This window comes from Anomaloglossus baeobatrachus, chromosome 4 (assembly GCF_048569485.1).
Source record: "Anomaloglossus baeobatrachus isolate aAnoBae1 chromosome 4, aAnoBae1.hap1, whole genome shotgun sequence".
In the NCBI taxonomy this organism is placed as follows: Eukaryota; Metazoa; Chordata; class Amphibia; order Anura; family Aromobatidae; genus Anomaloglossus; species Anomaloglossus baeobatrachus.
In genome coordinates this window covers 109,802,778-109,827,617 of record NC_134356.1, presented here as the reverse complement: position 1 = coordinate 109,827,617, position 24,840 = coordinate 109,802,778, and the positions used below count along the sequence as shown (strand labels likewise).

The 24,840-nt window shown below is 44.7% G+C and overlaps 1 protein-coding gene across 1 annotated transcript in view; it reads right to left on the bottom strand.

The window, feature by feature from the left end:
- Positions 1–24,840, bottom strand: part of LCP2 (lymphocyte cytosolic protein 2) — a 365,493-nt gene that overhangs the window by 47,469 nt on the left and 293,184 nt on the right. The window contains exon 14 of the mRNA XM_075342299.1: positions 9,262–9,292. Within this exon, the coding sequence (XP_075198414.1) occupies positions 9,262–9,292 (31 nt within the window). The remainder of the gene's footprint in view (positions 1–9,261; positions 9,293–24,840) is intronic.

Sequence of the window (24,840 nt, the reverse complement as noted above, 5' to 3'; positions counted from 1 at the left end):
TGTCCGTGGACGTGTACTCGGCCTGGTGGTAGGAAGGAGGATCAGGTTCTGAAATGTGCGGTGCAGTATCACGGCTACTGACACTTGACCGTGTGGAAGACAGAGTGTTTGTGGTGGTGCCAATCTGACTGGAAGCATTATCCGCTATCCAACTAACAACCTGTTGACACTGGTCTTGGTTCAAGAGCGGTGTACTGCTGCGGTCACCAAGAATTTGGGACAGGACGTGCGAGCGAGTAGATGTGGCCCTTTGTTGTGGCGAAATTAGAGCTTGCACACGACCTCGGTCTCTGCCTGCACCACCATCACGTCCACTTCCTTGTTCGTTGACAACGCCCTTGCGCATTTTGCAATGCTGTGCTGATGTGTATTCACTAGACTTGTGCATTATATCCAAGTTTTTGCAAAACGCACACAAGTGCAGCGGAAAGCTGCCACCAACAGGCACACACGTGCGTTTTTTAAATGCAAGCACGGAGGCACTAAGAACCTAACAGGTCTCTATCCAGGGACAACGTGGAGCCTCCCAATTTTTGGCTGCCCTGCTTAAGGGCTATACTACAATAGACCCACTTCCTTCCAATAGGCACTTCAGGTTTACAGGCCCTCATGCACGTCTCTATCCAGGGACAACGTGGAGCCTCCCAATTTTTGGCTGCCCTGCCTAAGGGCTATACTACAATAGACCCACTTCCTTCCAATAGGCACTTCAGGTTTACAGGCCCTCATGCTCGTCTCTATCCAGGGACAACGTGGAGCCTCCCAATTTTTGGCTGCCCTGCCTAAGGGCTATTCTACAATAGACCCACTTCCTTACAATGGGCACTTCAGGTTTACAGGCCCTCATGCACGTCTCTATCCAGGGACAACGTGGAGCCTCCCAATTTTTGGCTGCCCTGCCTAAAGGCTATACTACAATAGACCCACTTCCTTCCAATAGGCACTTCAGGTTTACAGGCCCTCATGCACGTCTCTATCCAGGGACAACGTGGAGCCTCCCAATTCTTGGCTGCCCTGCCTAAGGGCTATACTACAATAGACCCACTTCCTTCCAATGGGCACTTCAGGTTTACAGGCCCTCATGCACGTCTCTATCCAGGGACAACGTGGAGCCTCCCAATTTTTGGCTGCCCTGCCTAAGGGCTATACTACAATAGACCCACTTCCTTCCAATAGGCACTTCAGGTTTACAGGCCCTCATGCACGTCTCTATCCAGGGACAACGTCGAGCCTCCCAATTTTTGCCTGCCCTGCCTAAGGGCTATACTACAATAGACCCACTTCCTTACAATGGGCACTTCAGGTTTACAGGCCCTCATGCACGTCTGTATGCAGGGGCATTGGTGAACCTCACAATTTTGGACTGCCCTGGCAAAGGAAAATACTACAAAGACTCAGTTCCTCAAAATGGGCACATTAGACTCAGAAGCCTTTATGTACGTCTCTTCTCAGGGACATCGGAGTGCCACACAATGTGTTACGTAAAATCTTTCATGTATTATTCTCAAAAAGTAACATACATTAGCTCTATCTCACTATTGGGTATGTGCCCTTAACATTTCCGCCATGAAAATTAATTTTGGTGTCATTTTGGAAGGTTTTCTGGTGAGTCCGTAAAAATGGCGTAAAACGCGGACAAAATTGTTCACAGCTGTGACTTTTGAGTGATAAATGCTTCAAGGGATCTTCCCCATGCTGTTGCCATGTCATTTGAGCACTCTTCTGAGACTTTTGTGCCATTTTTAGGGTTTCTACATGCTGCCGGTGGTCATTTCACAAAAATACTCGGGTCTCCCATAGGATAACATTGGGCTCGGTGCTCGGGCCGAGTACACGAGTATCTTGGGATGCTCGGCCCGAGCCTCGAGCACCCGAGCTTTTTAGTACTCGCTCATCACTAATGCCCTTACCTCATGAGCAGGGCATTGCAGCTTTGGTAGCAACCATTACGACATGGACTTTGCTGCTGTGGACCCGGGGAGAGTGAGTGCAGATTCATTGCACCTACACTCCTCACATGGAGGGTCTGCACTCCTAGAAAATGGGGGATATGTTCCCTGAGTGTCTCCCCCCCATATTCTAGACGGTCCAGAGTCGTCGTGGGACCCCTTTATTTTTTTTCTTACAATAAATTGGTGAAAGAGGAAATGTTTTGGGGACTGTTTTTTCAAATAAATTTCTTTTGCCGATTTTTTTTTGTTAGTTCTGACAGTTTATGATGTTGGGTATCTAATAGACGCCATGACATCACAAACTGCTGGGCTTGATCTCAGGTGACTTTACAGCTAGTATCAACCCGATTTATTACCCCGTTTGCCACTGCACCAGGGCACGGGATGAGCTGGGGTGAAGCGCCAGGTTTGGCGCATTTAGTGGATGCGCCACGTCTGGGGTGCCTGCGGCCTGCTATTTTTAGGCTGTGAAGGCCCAATAACTATGGACCTTCCCACCCTGAGAATACCAGACCACAGCTGTCCGCTTTACCTTGGCTGGTGATCCAATTTGGGGGGACCCTACTTTTTTTGTGTAATTATTAATATTTATAAAATAATTATAAAAAAAGAGCCTTGGGGGACCTCCACATTGGATTCCCAACCACGGTAAAGCTGCCAGCTGTGGTTTTCAGGCTACAGCCGTATGCTTTACCCTAGCTGGCTATCAAAAATGGGGGGACCCAACGTCATTTTTTTTTTTAACTATTTTTTAAATAGAAAAAATTAATGGGCTTCCCTGTATTTTGATTGCCAACCAAGGTAATGGCAGGCAGATGGGGGTGGCAACCCATAGCTCTCTGCTTTATCTGCGCTGAGAATCAAAAATACCGCGGAGCGCTACGTCATTTTTTTTAAAGATTTATTTTTACAGCACTGTGATGTCCTCAAATCAAAATACAGGGAAGCCCATTTTGTTTTTAGTTATTTAAATAAATAATTAAAAAAATATATATATGGGCTCTCGCTGCATTTTTTGTATTGCTAGCTAAGGGTAATCCAAGCAGCTACTGGCTGCTAAGCCCCACTGCTTGGTGTTACCTTCACTGGCAATGGAAAATCCAGGGAAGCATTTTTTATTTTTTTTGCCAAAAAACTACAAAAAAAAAGGACGTGAGCTTTGCCATATTTTTGTATGCTAGCCAGGTATAGCAGGCAGGTGCTGGAAGAGTTAGATACAGCACCAGAAGATGGCGCCTCTATGAAAGTGCCATTTTCTGAGGCGGCTGCAGACTGCAATTCGCAGCAGTGGGGCCCAGAAAGCTCAGGCCAACCTGTTCTGCAGATTCCAATCCCCAGCTGCCTAGTTGTACCTGGCTGGACACAAAAATGGGGCGAAGCCTACGTCATTTGTTTTCTAATTATTTCATGAAATTCATGAAATAATAAAAAAAGGGCTTCCCTTTATTTTTGGTTCCCAGCCGGGTAGAAATAGGCAACTGGGGGTTGGGGGCAGCCGTACTTGCCTACTGTACCTGGCTAGCATACAAAAATATGGCGAAGCCCACAGAATTTTTTCAGGGGGCAAAAAACTTCTGCATACAGTCCTGGATGGAGTATGCTGAGCCTTGTAGTTCTGCAGCTGCTGTCTGTCTGTATGAAGAAGAGCAGACAGCAGCTGCAGAACTACAAGGCTCAGCATACTCCATCCAGGACTGTATGCAGAAGTTTTTTGCCCACCAGAAAATGACGTGGGCTTCGCCATGTTTTTGTATGTTAGCCAGGTACAGCAGGCAGCCACGGGCTGCCTCCAACCCCCAGTTGCCTATTTGTACCCGGCTGGGAACCAAAAATATAGGGAAGCCCGTTTTTTTAATTATTTCACTTATTTCATGAAATAATTAAAAAACAAATGACGTAGGCTTCACCCCATTTTTGTGTCAAGCCAGGTACAACTAGGCAGCTGGGGATTGGAATCCACAGCACAGGTTAGCCCGAGGTTTCTGGGCGCCTCTGCTGCGAATTGCAGTCCGCAGCCGCCCCAGAAAATGGCGCTCTCATAGAAGCGCCATGATCTGGTGCTGTATCCAACTCTTCCAACAGCCCTGGAGCAGGGTGGCTTGTTGGGTAATCATGAGTTAATACTGGCTTTGTTTTACTAGCCAGTATTAAGCCAGAGATTCTTAATGTCAGGCACGTTTGACCCGGCCATTAAGAATCTCCAATGAAGGGTTAAAAAAAAACACCACACAGAGAAAAAATACTTTAATAGAAATAAATACACAGACACATTAGAGACTCCATCTTTATTACCCCCTGTCAGCCCTCCACGATTCATGGTCTTCTGTCTTTCTTGTTCAACAAATGCAGCTCTGCTCCATCACTGCTGCATGGGGGAAGACGCTGCTTCCAGTGCAGCCTTCACTCCGTGAAGGCTGCACGGGAAGCAGCGTGCAGCCTTCACTCTGTGAGAGATCAGTGCTGCTGGCTGTTAGCCGTAACAGCGGTAACGCTGACAGACGCGTTACCATAGCAACAGGGCTCCGATCATGTGATTCCCGGAGCCGCGGTTAGTGGTGACGTCACCGCTAACTGCGTTGCTATGGCAACGGTGATCTCCGTTAATGACCGGCTGTGTCAGCCGGTCCCTAACGGAACGGGGAGTCGACCGTGTGCTAGAGCATGTCGCCGGTACACGGCGATACACAAATGTGCACCGTGTACCGGAGAGTGCAATGACAGGTCCTACATGACGCGTCATAGTCATGTGACCAGTCTGTAGCCAATGAGATAATAGCCACGTGACTGGTCACATGGCTATTTTGACGTCATGATAGGTCCTGCATCACTGCTGGCAGTGCTGGTTACCGGGAGGATTCAGCGATCATCGGATGGAATAGCGGCAGGAGACAGAGTGCAGGAGGGATCGCGGGGACCGGTAAGTGTTATGACAATGTTTATTAACTGTTTGTGTACATTTATATTGCTTTTTTTATGTGTTTGTGATTGCCTCCCATTATTTCCTATTGGTTCGAGTTCGGTTCGTCGAACGTTCGCCGAACTGAACTCGAACGAGACCTCCGTTCGACGAACCGAACTCGAGCCGAACCACGGCTGGTTCGCTCATCTCTACTCTTCAGTCACAACTCTGAATGTCTCATTGGCCCTTGATGGTACCTTATCACCAACTATGCCTTGGTGGACCTAGTGTTGCCTCTCTAGGAGGGCTATTATTCATTGGGTAGCCTATGGCATTTTTTTGTGGGATTTTAAAGTTTTGAACATTTGCACCAAGGGGTATTATTGTACAAAATTGTGAAATAAGAATCACCCATTCTGCTCCCTGCATCTCCATCAACATTGCTTTGGTGATCTGTTATGGTGTTATGGTGTCCATTTTAATGTCCTTAATTTGTCTAGTAAAAAAAAAGTACAATTATCTCTTAAGGTAGGGGGGGGGTCCATTCCGAGTCCTGTGTAGACTCAATCTTGCACCATTGTTTTGTCAGTGCTTGATAGCCAACTCAGAGAATGACCAACTCCCATTATGGCAGGCCGCACAATTCAGCAGCTTGAGATGCACCTGGGACCATAATATTAGGCTGCCTTCTGGAGCTCTCTGCCATCTGCACCCTGGGCAGATGCCATGTTGCCCCCAGCCTCGGATACACTGCTGCCCGGTCCAGTAAATGTACCTATATCAAAAGTCAGTTTCTTTCATTTCTGCTTTATAGAATCAGAGAATACACTAAAGGGTGCTTTACACGCTTCGACATCGCTACCGATATATCGTCAGGGTCACATCGTTAGTGACGCACATCCGGCGCCGGTAGCGACATCGCAGTGTGTGACACCAAGGAGCGACGATCAACGATCGCAAAATCGTTCAAAAACGGTGATCGCTGATACTTCGCTCCTTTCCTTAATATTGCTGCTGCTGCAGGTACGTTGTTGTTCGTCGTTCCTGTGGCAGCACACATCGCTATGTGTGACACCGCAGGAACGACGAACATCTCCTTACCAGTGTCCACCGGCAATGAGGAAGGAAGGAGGTGGGCGGGATGTTACGTCCCACTCATCTCCGCCCCTCCACTTCTATTGGCCAGCCGCTTAGGGACGCCTCAGTGACGTCACTATGATGCCGAACGCACATCCCCCTTGAGGGAAGGATTGTTCGGCGGTCACAGCGAGGTCGCTGACAAGGTATTTGCTTGTGACGCTGCCGTAGCGATAATGTTCGCTACGGCAGTGATCACCAAATGTCGCACATACAACGGGGGTGGGTGCTATCGCACTTGACATCACTAGCAATCTCTAGCAATGTCGCAGCATGTAACGCACCCTTAAGACTGCTATATACATCACTACACAAAAGTACCTGCATGATAGAAACTATATAAGAAAGAATCAAGATGGCACCTGAACTAAAACTAAAGTCTTTAGATTATTCTTTAAATAACCTGTCCTGCACTATACAAGCAAAACGTTAAGGGTGCTTTACACGCTGTGAAATCGCTAATGATATATCGTCGGGGTCACGTCTTTAGTGACGCATATCCAGTGCCGTTAGCGATATCGTAGCGTGTGACACCAATGAGCGACGATCAACGAGCTCAAAAATGGCAAAAATCGTTGCTCGTTGACACGTCGTTCATTTCCTTAATATCGTTGCTGCTGGAGGTACGATGTTATTCGTCGTTCCTGCAGCAGCACACATCGCTGTGTGTGACACCGCAGGAACGATGAACATCTCCTTACCTGCGTCCACCGGCAATTAGGAAGGAAGGAGGTGGGCGGCATGTTCCAACCGCTCGTCACCGCCCCCCCTCTGCTATTGGACGGCTGCCATGTGACGTCGCTGTGACGCTGCACGAACCGCCCCCTTAGAAAGAGTGACGTCGCAGGGAAGTTAAGTCCGTGTGACGGGTGTTAGCGATGTTGTGCGTCACGGGCAGCAATTTGTCCGTGATGCACAACCGAATGGGGGCGGGTACGCTCGCTAGCAATATCAGTACCGATATCGCAGCGTGTAAAGCACCCTTAAGGTCCTTTTGTGGGGATCCCTGGGACTTTGGAAACCTTCCCTGTATGCTCTCTTGCACTTGGCTCTTTAGGTAATTTACAAATTTATATTCTTACTATCTGTTGCTAATTATTTGTGTCAGTCCAAGATGGGTTGTGGTCAGCTGTTTAATACCATCAGATACAGTCAGGGCCAGAAATATTTGGACAGTGACACAAGTTTTGTTATTTTAGCTGTTTACAAAAACATGTTCAGAAATACAATTATATATATAATATGGGCTGAAAGTGCACACTCCCAGCTGCAATATGAGAGTTTTCACATCCAAATCGGAGAAAGGGTTTAGGAATCATAGCTCTGTAATGCATAGCCTCCTCTTTTTCAAGGGACCAAAAGTAATTGGACAAGGAACACTAAGGGCTGAAATTAACTCTGAAGGCGTCTCCCTCGTTAACCTGTAATCAATGAAGTAGTTAAAAGGTCTGGGGTTGATTACAGGTGTGTGGTTTTGCATTTGGAAGCTGTTGCTGTGACCAGACAACATGCGGTCTAAGGAACTCTCAATTGAGGTGAAGCAGAACATCCTGAGGCTGAAAAAAAAGAAAAAAACCATCAGAGAGATAGCAGACATGCTTGGAGTAGTAAAATCAACAGTCGGGTACATTCTGAGAAAAAAGGAATTGACTGGTGAGCTTGGGAACTCAAAAAGGCCTGGGCGTCCACGGATGACAACAGTGGTGGATGATCGCCGCATACTTTCTTTGGTGAAGAAGAACCCGTTCACAACATCAACTGAAGTCCAGAACACTCTCAGTGAAGTAGGTGTATCTGTCTCTAAGTCAACAGTAAAGAGAAGACTCCATGAAAGTAAATACAAAGGGTTCACATCTAGATGCAAACCATTCATCAATTCCAAAAATAGACAGGCCAGAGTTAAATTTGCTGAAAAACACCTCATGAAGCCAGCTCAGTTCTGGAAAAGTATTCTATGGACAGATGAGACAAAGATCAACCTGTACCAGAATGATGGGAAGAAAAAAGTTTGGAGAAGAAAGGGAATGCCACATGATCCAAGGCACACCACATCCTCTGTAAAACATGGTGGAGGCAACGTGATGGCATGGGCATGCATGGCTTTCAATGGCACTGGGTCACTTGTGTTTATTGATGACATAACAGCAGACAAGAGTAGCCGGATGAATTCTGAAGTGTACCGGGATATACTTTCAGCCCAGATTCAGCCAAATGCCGCAAAGTTGATCGGACGGCGCTTCATAGTACAGATGGACAATGACCCCAAGCATACAGCCAAAGCTACCCAGGAGTTCATGAGTGCAAAAAAGTGGAACATTCTGCAATGGCCAAGTCAATCACCAGATCTTAACCCAATTGAGCATGCATTTCACTTGCTCAAATCCAGACTTAAGACGGAAAGACCCACAAACAAGCAAGACCTGAAGGCTGCGGCTGTAAAGGCCTGGCAAAGCATTAAGAAGGAGGAAACCCAGCGTTTGGTGATGTCCATGGGTTCCAGACTTAAGGCAATGATTGCCTCCAAAGGATTCGCAACAAAATATTGAAAATAAAAATATTTTGTTTGGGTTTGGTTTATTTGTCCAATTACTTTTGACCTCCTAAAATGTGGAGTGTTTGTAAAGAAATGTGTACAATTCCTACAATTTCTATCAGATATTTTTGTTCAAACCTTCAAATTAAACGTTACAATCTGCACTTGAATTCTGTTGTAGAGATTTCATTTCAAATCCAATGTGGTGGCATGCAGAGCCCAACTCGCGAAAATTGTGTAACTGTCCAAATATTTCTGGACCTAACTGTACATTCTATCATTTTCGTACCCATTTTTTATGTACTTTTCCTGTAGTTTGCATTTTAGGTAATTACCAAATGTTTCTCTATAATAGTGTCTGATATATAGGAGTCGAGGATAGTGTTACTTATAAATTTATACTATATTGCACCTTCTTATTTCACTCCTCCCCTGGTTATCTTGATGTTATGGGTACTTCATATTTCCCAAATGACCCTATTTTTTTTCACAACCCCCACCATGGTTGATTTTAACTTATGGTGGTTTATTGATTTATCTGTTCACGATCCACCTTTGTAAATAAAATATTGTTATTTTGCACACTATACTCTTGTACTCCTGTTCCTATTAATGTATCTTGAGTAGTGCATACGCAATGGTTTAGCCTTACCCTGGCACATCAATTGCTATTATGTTTTGTATCAGTTTGAGTTTTTTGCATTGACATAAATACATCTAAAACTAAAATCTGTACTTACCGGAAGAATATCTTCAGTGTCTGGAATATGCCTACAAGAAAGTTAAGGAACACAGAGTCAATATTTTAGCATCCTCAGATTAGGTCACAATGACGCCTGATCACATTCAGATGTCAGATTTTAAGATGTACGAGAAAGACCGAGTTTCATCAGTGATTTTCATCAGAGTTTGGCCAGAGTTCCATAAGTTTTTCTGCTGAGGGTAAAAGAAAGGAAAGTTTCTTCATCTTTTCCTACCTATCAGTCAGTGACAAATGGGCAACACACAAATGGCATCCCAATGCTGTCAGATATTTTCATTGATCTATAAACTTGCATTGCTGATTTTGATCCGACATTCAGATCAATTACGGAAATATCTCCATGATTTTGCATTGACTTCTCGGTCCGCAGAAAAAAAACGATTAGGTGAACAGCATTATAGATTATCATAGACTATCAGACAGCAACAGATGAAATCAGATAGCACTTGTAAGAGAAAAACTGTTGCATGAATGAGGCCTAACATTTCAGGTCTTATCCTGGCATTTGTTGCTGCGTAGTACATTTCAGGTATAGGAAATTAATCTGTCATGGGGATTTTATGCTTGAAAGTAATGACGTTGACAGAAGATTTGAGACTGATTAAATCCGAACCTTGATTGTAGAAATCGATTTCAGCATTTGTGAGCAATTAAGCATTGAAATCATATGAAAATGAGCTGCAAGTGCTTTGGGGTGGATTATTGCACTTGCAGCTCTCTTGCCCTCCCTCACTACCCCATGCCCAACACCTGCCTCCTGTGCCAGGCTGGCAGGTGCCTTTCTTTTACTGAACTAATTACCCTTACCAACATCTCTTGAAAGCACCATCTGTGCCTGGGGCGGTACATGCACAGATCGACTCAAGCTCTAGTGATATTATGAGGACTTAACTGCACATGCGCCATCACTTACACTAAAGCTGGGTTTACACACTGCAACATCGCAAAGGACATCGCTGTAACGTCACCGGTTTTGTGACGTAACAGCGACCTCCCTAAGTCTCTGGTGAGTCGCTGGTGAGCTGTCAAACAGGCAAACCTGGCCAACAACGCAACAGCGATCCGGACCTGCAGAGCGACCTAGCTGGTTGTTGGGGACATTGATAAGCAGCTTTTTGAAAGGGAAGTTGCTAACAAAGTCGCTGCAAAGTCTTTCACACACTGAAACTTTGTAGCGATGCATGCTGCACAGCGGGAAACAAAGGACCTAGGAATGGTCCTGAACGATTTGTAGCGATCAGCAACTTCACAGCAGGGGCCAGGTCGCTGATGTGTTTCACACACTGCAATGTCGCAAACGACATCGCTATTGCGTCACAAAACCGGTGACGTTACAGCGATGTCGTTTGAGATGTTGCAGTGTGTAAACCCAGCTTAATGGTGCTTTCAAGAGATCTTTAGTGCAATGACTTCCATCTCATTTGCATAAGATCTTAGCTCTGAATTGCTTAAAAATGCTAAGCAGTTCAAGGTATGGATTTATTTAACCTCAAAGGCGCACAGGTACTTTTAAGTTTTACCATAGCTGACCACAATCTGAGTCAAGGAAAATGGCGAGCTCTGAGGAGGCTATAATCTAATTAAGATGTTATTATTTAACAAGCAAAGGTGAATTAGCACTAATGAGAAAGAATTAATATGTATATACAGTATATATATATATATGTATATATATATATATATATATATATATATATATATATATACATACACACTGTATATACTGTATATATATATATATATATATATATATAGTTTTAATTAATTACTGAACTGCTCTTTGCAGAGTATATTGATTGTTTTTTAAAACCATTATTGAAGAATATAGCTTCTTATATAATATTTAAAAAAAGAATAGTTTTTGAGTGTTTTTGGTTATCTGGCAGCCTGATTTCAAATAAGCATCTATTGATGTAGAGAGCCTATAAACCTCACGACAAGGGTGTTCAGGTGAATTTCAGGTGGTGCTCAGATGGATTCTCCAAAATACTTGTAAAAGGATAGATTATATAGGCTTTGCTTGTAATTTTATTTCATTTTAAGTCATAATTTGGGATGATCGAATGCCTCAAATATTCGGCTTTGCGAATATTTTCTGAATAGGTCGCCACTATTCGACTATTCGAGAATATTCGATGTGCAATGTAAGTCTATGAGAAACCTGAATAACAACTGTTCAGAACTATTCGGGCTTCCCATAGGCTTACATTGCGCATCGAATATTCGCATAGCAGCGACATATTCGGAAAATATTCACAAAGCCGAATGTTTGAGGTATTCGATCATCCCTAGTCATAATGCATTCACTTTTTGAGAAATATTATACCATCAAGAGGCTGTACAGCTATGGAAACTTGAATTGCATAGACATGTAAATTGTTTTTAAAGATATCTATATTCTTAATACAGTTAATCCATTTTTTCAATATATTAATTTATATTTTTATTTTGTTGACAATATTTTTATCATTTGTACAGGATCTTAGGAAAGCTTTGACTCCTTTGTTTACTTAACTTCATGAGAATAACACTATCAATATGAAGTTTACTAGTAAATTTGGAGATACAGCAAGGACTTCCCGGACGTTCTCATTATGGGAGAACATGAAGAATTATTTACTACTACCTAGTGATGAGCGAGCATGCTTGTCACTACTCGGTACTCGCACGAGTATCACTGTACTCGGGCTGCTCGGCGGGGACCGAGTAATCTCGCGATACTCGTGCTTTACTCGTGGTCTTCATTTCTGCATGTTGGCGCTCTTTTGAGAGCCAGCCCTCATGCAGGGATTGGCTGGCAGACCACTGCAATGCCACAGCCCTGTTAGTTGTGGAATTGCAGTGATTGGCCGGCCTGCACAGCGTCACCGAGCCTTTATATAGGCCGGCGCGCTGTGCTCTGCTCACAGCTATTCTGACAGTGAGTGTAGGGAGAGTGTCGCTGATTCAGGGAAAGCTTTGCGGCCCTTTATAGCTTTTTCAGTTGCAGGGCTGCAAACAGTGTGACCAAAAGTCCTTCTCAGGACTATTCTAGTTGTATACAGGCAGGCAGGGTATAGCCAGGTCGGCGTACAGTAGCAGAGTCCTTCTCAGGACTATTGTTGCTATATACAGGCAGGGTATAGCCAGGTCTGAATACAGGCTAGTGACCAAAAGAGTCCTTGTCAGGACTATTGTAGCAGTATACAGGCAGGCAGGCAGGCAGGGTAGTGGTGACCGTATACCAGCCTTCATATCTGGGGCTGGTGTACACAGTGTAAAACAGTCCAGATAGTGTCTGACTTGTCTGTACTGTAATTGTCGCTCCCCAAAAAAACCTGTTAGGTTATTATTGCGTCCGTGCTTGGTTTTTAAAACCGCACGTGTGTGCCTGTTGGTGGCAGCGTACAGGTGCACTGGTGTGCGTTTTTACCAAACTATTATATAACGCACAAGTGTAGTGTATAATACACGTCAGTCAGCAGTGGCTGATAGTGTCAGAGTTCTTAATTTTTGCTCCTAAAACCTGTGTTAGGTTATTATTGCGTCCGTGCTTGGTTTTTAAAACCGCACGTGTGTGCCTGTTGGTGGCAGCGTACAGGTGCACTGGTGTGCGTTTTTACCAAACTATTATATAACGCACAAGTGTAGTGTATAATACACGTCAGTCAGCAGTGGCTGATAGTGTCAGAGTTCTTAATTTTTGCTCCTAAAACCTGTGTTAGGTTATTATTGCGTCCGTGCTTGGTTTTTAAAACCGCACGTGTGTGCCTGTTGGTGGCAGCGTACAGGTGCACTGGTGTGCGTTTTTACCAAACTATTATATAACGCACAAGTGTAGTGTATAATACACGTCAGTCAGCAGTGGCTGATAGTGTCAGAGTTCTTAATTTTTGCTCCTAAAACCTGTGTTAGGTTATTATTGCGTCCGTGCTTGGTTTTTAAAACCGCACGTGTGTGCCTGTTGGTGGCAGCGTACAGGTGCACTGGTGTGCGTTTTTACCAAACTATTATATAACGCACAAGTGTAGTGTATAATACACGTCAGTCAGCAGTGGCTGATAGTGTCAGAGTTCTTAATTTTTGCTCCTAAAACCTGTGTTAGGTTATTATTGCGTCCGTGCTTGGTTTTTAAAACCGCACGTGTGTGCCTGTTGGTGGCAGCGTACAGGTGCACTGGTGTGCGTTTTTACCAAACTATTATATAACGCACAAGTGTAGTGTATAATACACGTCAGTCAGCAGTGGCTGATAGTGTCAGAGTTCTTAATTTTTGCTCCTAAAACCTGTGTTAGGTTATTATTGCGTCCGTGCTTGGTTTTTAAAACCGCACGTGTGTGCCTGTTGGTGGCAGCGTACAGGTGCACTGGTGTGCGTTTTTACCAAACTATTATATAACGCACAAGTGTAGTGTATAATACACGTCAGTCAGCAGTGGCTGATAGTGTCAGAGTTCTTAATTTTTGCTCCTAAAACCTGTGTTAGGTTATTATTGCGTCCGTGCTTGGTTTTTAAAACCGCACGTGTGTGCCTGTTGGTGGCAGCGTACAGGTGCACTGGTGTGCGTTTTTACCAAACTATTATATAACGCACAAGTGTAGTGTATAATACACATCAGTCAGCAGTGGCTGATAGTGTCAGAGTTCTTAATTTTTGCTCCTAAAACCTGTGTTAGGTTATTATTGCGTCCGTGCTTGGTTTTTAAAACCGCACGTGTGTGCCTGTTGGTGGCAGCGTACAGGTGCACTGGTGTGCGTTTTTACCAAACTATTATATAACGCACAAGTGTAGTGTATAATACACGTCAGTCAGCAGTGGCTGATAGTGTCAGAGTTCTTAATTTTTGCTCCTAAAACCTGTGTTAGGTTATTATTGCGTCCGTGCTTGGTTTTTAAAACCGCACGTGTGTGCCTGTTGGTGGCAGCGTACAGGTGCACTGGTGTGCGTTTTTACCAAACTATTATATAACGCACAAGTGTAGTGTATAATACACGTCAGTCAGCAGTGGCTGATAGTGTCAGAGTTCTTAATTTTTGCTCCTAAAACCTGTGTTAGGTTCTTAGTGCGTCCGTGCTTGCATTTAAAAACCGCACGTGTGTGCCTGTCGGTGGCAGCGTACAGGTGCACTTGTGTGCAATTTCCAGAAACTTTGATATAACGCACAAGTAGTGAATATACACGTCAGCAGTGCACAGCATTGCAAAATGCGCAAGGGCATTGGCAAGGAACAAGGAAGTGGACGTGATGGTGGTGCAGGCAGAGGCCGAGGTCGTGGGCAAGCTCTAATTTCGCCACAACAAAGGGCCACATCTAGTCGCTCGCACGTCCTGTCCCAAATTCTTGGGGACCGCAGCAGTACACCGCTCTTGAACCAAGACCAGTGTCAACAGGTTGTTAGTTGGATAGCGGATAATGCTTCCAGTCAGATTGGCACCACCACAAACACTCTGTCTTCCACACGGTCAAGTGTCAGTAGCCGTGATACTGCACCGCACATTTCTGAACCTGATCCTCCTTCCTACCACCAGGCTGAGTACACGTCCTCCTCGGACATTAATGATCCCACACTTGGACACTCGGAAGAGCTGTTCACGTTTCCATTCACACATTCTGGCCTCTCGCCAGCTCATATTGAAGTGGGTCATGAGGAGATCGTCTGTACAGATGGCCAAATATTTGAGCAGCCACGTTCTCACGAAGTTGGCAACGTGTCTCAACAAGTGGTGGACGATGATGAGACACAATTGTCAGCAAGTCAGGAGGAGGAGCAGGGTGCGGAAGAGGAAGACGACGTGGTGGATGATCCAGTAACTGACCCAACCTGGCAGGAGGATATGCAGAGCGAGGACAGCAGTGCACAGGGGGAGGGAGGCGTAGCATCACAACAGGCAGTAAGAAGCAGGGTGGTGGCCCCAGGCAGAAGTCAGGCAACCGTTCCCCGGAACAACACGACGACACAAGGTGCCTGTACAAATGTTAGGTCTTCACGAGTCTGGCAGTTTTTTAAGTTGGATCCAGATGATTCAAAAAAGGCCATTTGCAACACCTGCCGTGCCAGCATCAGCAGGGGTACCAAAACTAGCAGCCTGACCACCACCAGCATGATCAGGCACATGTCAGCCAAGCACCCGACTTTGTGGGAAGTACAACAGAGTCGAGGAGCAGTGCTTGCTGATGTCACTGCTACGTCTTCGCTGGTTGTGCATGCGAGCCAATCCTCTGTCCATGCTGCCTGCGAACAAGCCTCCTCCACTCCTGCACCTGCAGTTGCCTACGCAGAAAGAACACCATCATCAAGCACGTCCTTGTCCCAGCGCAGCGTTCAGTTATCCATTCAGCAAACCTTTGAACGCAGGCGCAAATACACTGCCAACACCCCACATGCCACAGTTCTAAATGCTAACATTTCGCGACTGCTTGCGCTGGAAATGTTGCCTTTTAGGCTGGTGGAGACAGAAGCATTCCGTGACCTGATGGCGGCAGCTGTCCCACGTTACTCGGTCCCCAGCCGCCACTATTTCTCCCGGTGTGCCGTCCCCGCGTTGCATAACCACGTGTCACAAAACATCACACGTGCCCTGAACAACGCTGTTTCACCCAAGGTCCACCTAACCACAGACACGTGGACAAGTGCTTGTGGGCAAGGCCGCTACATCTCGTTGACGGCACACTGGGTTAATATTGTGGAAGCTGGGACCCAGTCTGAGCGAGGGACGGAACACGTCCTTCCCACACCAAGGTTTGCAGGCCCTACCTCAGTCAGTGTTTCACCCACACTCTACAGCTCCGGAATGTCATGCTCTTCAGCCTCCTCCTCCTCCTGCGCATCCTCATCCACTGTGCCCTCCACACCAGTCACAAGCTGGAAGCACTGCAGCACTGCCTCGGCGAAGCGGCAACAGGCTGTGCTGAAGCTAATCTGCATAGGTGACAAACCCCACAATGCAGAAGAGCTGTGGACAGCTCTGAAACAGCAGGCAGATCACTGGCTCACACCTCTGAACCTAAAGCCAGGAAAGGTCGTTTGTGACAATGGCCGGAACCTGGTGGCGGCTTTGAGGCGAGGCCAGCTGACACATGTTCCATGCGTGGCCCATGTGCTCAACCTCGTGGTTCAGCGGTTTATAAAGTCATACCCAGAGCTGTCTGATCTGCTGGTAAAAGTTCGCCGCCTGTCTGCACATTTTCGAAAGTCACCTACTGCTTCAGCCGGCCTTGCCGGCTTTCAGCGCCGTTTGCATCTTCCGGCTCACAGACTGGTGTGTGATGTCCCCACGCGTTGGAATTCAACTCTGCACATGTTGGTCAGGATATGTGAGCAGAAGAGGGCAGTTGTTGAGTACCTGCATCACCTAAGCCGTCGGGAAATGGGTCAAACTCCACACATAACACCTGAGGAGTGGAGATGGATGTCAGACCTATGTACCATCCTCCAAAACTTTGAGGACTCCACCAAGATGGTGAGTGGTGATGACGCCATTATTAGCGTCACCATACCGCTACTCTGCCTTCTAAAACGGTCCCTGCTGAAAAACAAACATGATGCATTGCAGGCGGAGCGCGATGAGTTGCAGCAAGAAACAGTAGTGGGTGTGGGTGATAACACACAGCCCAGCCTCGTCTCATCACAACGTGCAGTGGAGGACTATGACGAGGAGGAGGATGAAGACATGGAGCAACTCTCCGGCCAAATTGAGGATATGACATGCACACCAGTCATATCCTCGATTCAGCGTGGCTGGCCAGAGGACAGGGTAGATGAGGAGGAGGAGGAGGAGGAGGAGGAGGAGGAGGAGGACAGCATGTTCAGTCATCTTGTTGGTCAGGATACTGAAGTACTGGCTGTTAAGAGTCTGGCGCACATGGCTGACTTTATGGTAAGCTGCCTGTCTCGTGACCCTCGCGTTAAGAACATCTTGGCCGACAATCATTACTGGTTGGTAACACTGTTAGACCCACGCTACAAGGAGAACTTTTTGTCTCTTATTCCCGTGGAGGAGAGGTCAACCAAAATGCAGCAGTTTCGGAAGGCCATACTCACGGAAGTAGGCAAAGCATTCCCCTCACAAAACGCTAGCGGCATAGGTCAGGAATCAGTGGACAACCGAGGCGTACAGCCGAGAGAGGCACAAGTCCAATCCGCCAGAGGTAGGGGAACAGTCTTTAAGATGTGGGACAGTTTTCTCAGCCCCTCACGTACCACAGCCCCTGAGGTGCGGGGTAGTGCCACAAGAAATCCTAAGTTTGCCCAGATGCTGAAGGAGTACCTTGCAGATCGAACAACTGTACTCCGACATTCCTCTGTGCCTTACAATTATTGGGTATCCAAGCTGGACACGTGGCATGAATTGGCTCTCTACGCCTTGGAAGTCCTGGCCTGCCCTGCTGCTAGCGTTTTGTCAGAGCGTGTTTTTAGTGCCGCAGGTGGAATCATTACAGATAAACGCACCCGCCTGTCAACTGAAAATGCTGACAGGCTGACTCTGATAAAGATGAACAAGGGTTGGATTGGGCCAGACTTCACCACACCACCAGCAAATGAGAGCGGAATTTAAAGTTTGCCATGTACCTCCACTCACCCATGGGTACACTTCTCGACTTTGGATAATCGCTGGACTGCTCCTCCTTCTCCTCATGCGCCATCATGATGACCGTTACAATAGTTAGGTCTTTGTTTCAGGTATACCCCCAGTGGTAAATTTTTTCGCCCATTCTTTGCAGAATGGACATTACAACGACAGGAGACCCGCTCCTTTGCAATGGGAACAATGTTTTGAGGCCCTCATGCACGTCTCTACCCAGGGACAACGTGGAGCCTCCCAATTTTTGGCTGCCCTGCCTAAGGGCTATACTGAAATACACCCACTTCCTTAAAATGGACACTTAATGTTTTGAGGCCCTCATGCACGTCTCTACCCAGGGACAATGTGGAGCCTCCCAATTTTTGGCTGCCCTGCCTAAGGGCTATACTGAAATACACCCACTTCCTTAAAATGGACACTTAATGTTTTGAGGCCCTCATGCACGTCTCTACCCAGGGACAATGTGGAGCCTCCCAATTTTTGGCTGCCCTGCCTAAGGGCTATACTGAAATACACCCACTTCCTTAAAATGGACACTTAATGTTTTGAGGCCATCATGCACGTCTCTACCCAGGGACAATGTGGAGCCTCCCAATTTTTGGCTGCCCTGGCAAAGGGCTATACTGAAATACACCCACTTCCTTAAAATGGACACTTAATGTTTTGAGGCCCTCATGCACGTCTCTACCCAGGGACAATGTGGAGCCTCCCAATTTTTGGCTGCCCTGCCTAAGGGCTATACTGAAATACACCCACTTCCTTAAAATGGACACTTAATGTTTTGAGGCCATCATGCACGTCTCTACCCAGGGACAACGTGGAGCCTCCCAATTTTTGGCTGCCCTGGCAAAGGGCTATACTGAAATAGACCCACTTCCTTCCAATGGGCACTTCAGGTTTACAGGCCATAATGCACGGCTCTATCCAGGGACAATGTGGAGCCTCCCAATTTTTGGCTGCCCTGGCAAAGGGCTATACTGAAATAGACCCACTTCCTTACAATGGGCACTTCAGGTTTACAGGCCATAATGCACGGCTCTATCCAGGGACAATGTGGAGCCTCCCAATTTTTGGCTGCCCTGGCAAAGGGCTATACTGAAATAGACCCACTTCCTTACAATGGGCACTTCAGGTTTAAAGGCCATCATGCACGTCTCTATCCAGGGACAATGTGGAGCCTCCCAATTTTTGGCTGCCCTGCCTAAGGGCTATACTATAATACACCCACTTCCTGACAATGGACACTTAATGTTTTGAGGCCCTCATGCACGTCTGTATGCAGGGGCATTGGTGAACCTCACAATTTTGGACTGCCCTGGCAAAGGAAAATACTACAAAGACTCACTTCCTCAAAATGGGCACATTAGACTCAAGAGGCCTTCATGTACGTCTCTTCTCAGGGACATCGGAGTGCCACACAATGTTTTCACGTAAAATCTTTCATGTATTAATCTCAAAAAGTAACATACACCAGATCTATCTCACTATTGGGTATGTGCCCTTAACATTTCCGCCATGAAAAATCATTTTGGGGTCATTTTGGAAGGTTTTCTGGTGAGTCCGTAAAAATGGCGTAAAACGCGGACAAAATTGTTCACAGCTGTGACTTTTGAGTGATAAATGCTTCAAGGGGTCTTCCCCATGCTGTTGCCATGTCATTTGAGCACTCTTCTGAGACTTTTGTGCCATTTTTAGGGTTTCTCCATGCTGCCGGGAGGTCATTTCACAAAAATACTCGGGTCTCCCATAGGATAACATTGGGCTCGTTGCTCGGGCCGAGTACACGAGTATCTTGGGAGGCTCGGCCCGAGCTTCGAGCACCCGAGCTTTTTAGTACTCGCTCATCACTACTACTACCGACTGAAAACTTATAAATTCTTCACTACAATAGTTCTCATCCATCATATCTCAAAAAATTGTTTCTTTTAGTCAATTTGTTCGATTATATCGTGTTAACAATGATAATTACAAATGTTTTTCTTCTAAGCAGATTAATTGAAAAATAGACCTCAATTTGGTTATCCAGAAATGCAATTAGATGTTGCCAGAGAGCCTTTGCCTATAAAACCCTACAAAGGTCTATAACAAAGGAGAGAATGTTATAAACTGGACAAATGCGGGTGCTTCTATTTTATGTATTGCTGTTCTTCCCCAAAAAATAATGCAGTATTTTCAGCAAACTAAGGACTTAGCTGAAAAGATTTGGATTCAGCATTCAATTGATTCGACTTCCAAGGTGCTGTTGAACTTCTGTTTTTCGCCCGAGGATATAATTATTCAGCTTTAGCTACCTATCGCCTTAAACCAAATACAGATTGCATAGGTGAAAAAGCCCAACAATAGTGAAGTACTGTGATAGAGGGTTTTTTTTGGCAAGGTATTTTATTTTAACAAAAAATCTATAACCCCCCCCCCCCAGCATATAAAATATCAAGTAAAGCCAGACTTGAGATGCACTCTCTGAAATCCAACTCATACTTATGATAATCATCCATGTCAAGCTAAAACCTATACATAGAAAGATTTTTTTTTTTGTATACAGAAAAAAGGCTCCTGCCTGCCCATAAAATTGTAAACTCTTCAGCCTAAATAAAGGCATCACTAGGTAGGGACCAAGCATACGAGATACACCTTGATACTGGCTGCTGAGCTCACATAAAACTGGCCTTTCTATGCTCTAAGTGTCTCAATTTTTAAAATTATTTTGTTGGCAGAAGTGCATGCTCAAGTTCTCATATTCAATGTCTGTATACCATAGCGTCACAGAATGCAGCTATTTATTTCTTAGTTTATTTCACGTTTAGTACGGCATGCACCTATTCACACTTGTCTGTCAGTTTTCTTATTTTGAATTATGGGATCATGCCTTCTGATTGAGCACTACAACCCTTCAGCTTAAGGCAATGTTTAATTTCCTAGTAGCAGGTTCCTGCTCGACCATATAATTGTAGGCTATACATCCCACATAGAGGCATCACGGCATGACTAGGTAGGGACCCAGCATACAAGATACGCCTTGATGCTGGCTGCTGGGCTCACATAAAACTGGCCTTTGTATGTGCTAAGTATCTCAATTTTTAAATTTATTTTCTTGGCAGTAGTGCATGTGCAAGTCCTATATTCAATGTTTGTGTACCTTAGTGTCTCAGAATGTAGGTATTTATTTGTTAGTTCCTTTCATGATCAGTATGTACCTGTTCACACTTTTCTGTTAGTAAGTGCCATCAGTTTTCTTAATTTGTATAAAATGTGTTATGAAATCAGAAATTTTAGTGAGTTAAACAAAACTGTAAACAATGAATAATAATGTTTTTACATGGCTATAATTATTTTTTAGAATATTATTCATCAATGCATTAAAATTCTATTATCTGGTGTATAAATTCAGACAGATTAAAGATAGGTGTTAATTAATGAATAATTGTTATACAAAAAAATCTTTTTATGTGTGTGTATGGGCTGATCATGAATAATTAGTATAAATATGAGGTAAAATTCAAAGCTAACTGAGCCCTGGAAGAAGCCACGGTAGTGAAACGCAAGTTGGGCTTTACTTAACATTTTATATGCATCTCTTGTAAGTACAAGAAAATAAATAAGCTCTGTATCACAGTACCTCACTATTGTTTGGCTTTTGGCCTATGGTTTTTATATTTGATTACTAAAGCTGAATCTCTTCATCCAAATCCTTAGTTCTGTGCCAGGCGCTACATTATTTCTGCACATTATTTTTGGGAGTGTGACTGTATCCATTTGGGGTTTTTTTGTTGCGACTTGTGGCTTCTTTGGTTTTATTGGTCAGATATGTCTTTCCAGGTTTTTAAAACCCATGTGTCTAGTAATCATATTATGGCCACACTTGCGATATTTCTGAACAAAGAACAACCAGTGCAGTAAAATTTGAGGAGTATTCCTCAGATCGTAGAAAATATGATAAAAATTAGTTAATTATGAAAAAGATGCAAATTGTAATTTTACAAATTTGCATTGCATTAACTTAAAAAAAAATGGGGGTCACAAAACATTCATTGCTTCCAAAGCTTAATACATTAGAGATTAGAATTTTCAAAATACTAATTTATAGAGATTTTCAGATTTTCTGGATCTTCAGGGGCTCTGCAAATGCGACAAATTCCGATTATAGCCAAATTTGTGCTCCAAAAGTCAAGTAGGGCTTTCTCCAAAAAGTAGTTTCTGACCACTTATGGGAAGCCGTCGCTTTCAGAAGAAAAAATTTCTTGTGAAATAACAATTACATTTTTTACCACTTAGCATTCCAATGTTAGAAAATTCTGTGAAGTACCTGTGATTAAAAATATGAACTACACCCAAATGAATTAAAGGGAACCTGTCATCAGAAATTTGGCTTTCAACCTAAATGTTTCCCCCTCTGCAGCTCCTGGGCAACATTCTAGTAAGGTTTCTATTCTTTTTGTGCCCCCTTTTAAATCAAAATAAATACTTTATAAAGTTATACCTTTTGGTATGAAAATCTTGTAAATTCTCCATGGGGGCCTGGCGTCTGGCGGCCTGGGGTCTACCGTCCGTTGCTGTATCTTACGCCGTCCCCCCACGCTTCAAATCATCCCTCAGGACGCCGCCCACTGCGCCCGAGGTCCCGTGCACGCCGGGACACCTGGTGACGTGGTCGCAGGCACGAGAGTATGGGCGGCGCTGTGATTGCATCGCAAGTGCCCGCCCATACTCTCGTGGCCGCGCTCTCCCCTCTGTACATTGCTCAGATCCTCTCCGCTCCTCCCATCTATTTCCTGCTGCAAGGTACGATGGGAAGGAGGTGACGTCGGGCCGGCGCAGAACGCTGGAGGCAGTGGGGAAAGTGCGGTCACGAGGTTATGGGCGGCACTTGCTGATGACACTCACAGCACCGCCCATAACCTCATGCCTGCGCAAAACGTCATGAGCGGTCATACGTGCACGCAGTGCACAGTCCCGCTACAGTCGCACAGCGCATGCGCAGGACCTCGGGCGCCCAGGGGCGCCGTCCTGAGATATGAAATTCAGCGTTCGGGGGCGGCGTAAATCTGCAGGAGGACAGTAACCGACACCAGGCAGCCCGCCCCCATGGATAATATACGAAATTTACATACGAAAAGGTACAACTTTATAAAGTGTTTATTTTGGTATAAAAGGGGCCAGAAAAACTAGAGGAACCTTGCTAGAATGCAGCCCAGGAGCTGCAGAGGGGGAAACTTTTAGGTTTATAGCTAAATTTCTGATGACAGGTTCCCTTTAAGGGTGTAGGTTTCTGGTGTTTTGGCACTTCAGGATCTCTGCTATGTAACAAAGCCCAATCTTTTACAGGTAGAAAAGTCAAGAAGCACCCTTTCCTTTCTGAGCTCTGCTATGTGCTCAAACCCTAGTTTTCTGCAGGGTTTCCCAGCAATGTTTGCTGATTATACAAAACCATTTGTATGCCTTCCGCCTTGGTGGAAGGAGTTGCTGTGGATTCATCCTGAGACATATCATCTCCATTTCAGTTGTTATTCCTCTGTTTGTCTCACCTACTCTCCTGTTGTATTAGTGCAGCAGTGGGTCAAGTGTTCCCTACCTTCCCACTCCCTAACCAGGATTATAGCAGGGATTTTCCAGGGCTTCAGGTATTCCCGCTCGGCGACAGATGAAGAACCTGTATAGGGTCTGGCTAGGAGTGCAACGTACAGCATCAGGTATGGACAAAAGGCGTCCAATCTACCGTCTCACTAGTACCAGGACCCTCCATTGTTATTGTGTTTCTGGTGTCCCCCTTGTTTGTGGTGTTGTTAAAGTGTGTTTTTGTTGTGTGTCAGACATTTGTTGGTCTGAACACACCCACCATGTGTAAAAGTGTGACAGTACTCTGCTGCGTTGGAACCTCGAAAGTTCTTCAAATGTGATATATTATTTGCACTTAAAAGCCTCATTCACCCGTCAATATGCTTGCATCAGTGTATGGATTCCAAAGCCTAGAATGGTTACTTACATAGAAAAACTATAATTGAAAGATTGACACCTGGTCTGTGTTTTTGAAACACTCCTGATTTAGGCATACAAACACTGATGAAATACTGATCAAAAATACTGGTGAGCATGAGGCCTAAAAGTCAAAAAGTTGCCCTTTCCTCCCTTGCCACGCCACATGACCAAACAGTAGATTTTGACCACAGGTAGGGTACTGCCACATTAGGGAAAATATGTGTAACAAATTGTAGTGTCAATAGTAAAATATATTACAAATTGTTTTATTTTCATGCATATCATTGATTTAGTCAATAAATATTAAAATGATGTTTATATATAGTATATATACTGAGCTGACCAGGACAGAGAAATCTATTTTCACTTCTGTGTTCGACAAATATGAAAAATTAACTGTGTGATCATCTGTCCTCTCTCACGGTAGTCGGTAGCCGCACAAAGCTATAAATTAGATTTCTCCTTCACACTGGATCCGTATATACAATCCATTGTTTCCACCGCTCTAGTACAGAGTCAGTGTGAGCAGAGGATTGTAATCTTTCCACTCAACATAGTTACATGTTACAGTTATGACAGTAGAATAAATATTTACTGCACATTCTCGGGCCCCTAAGAACAGTTACATACAAAAAGCCAGACGTCTGGCAATATTACCCACTCTATAGGCCACCATCCCAATAGTAAAACATAAATATTTTTATAACCATTAAATATTTTTAATAGAAATAAACTAAAAAAAAAAATGTCAATAACTTTTTTTCACAAATATATACAGTGTAAGATAAAGGCACAATCCCCTGAAGGTCAAAATTGGCTAAAAAACTTTACTAAAACAGTAATGACAAAGTTTACACATACAGTCAGGGCCAGAAATATTTGGACAGTGACACAAGTTTTGTTATTTTAGCTGTTTACAAAAACATGTTCAGAAATACAATTATATATATAATATGGGCTGAAAGTGCACACTCCCAGCTACAATATGAGAGTTTTCACATCCAAATCGGAGAAAGGGTTTA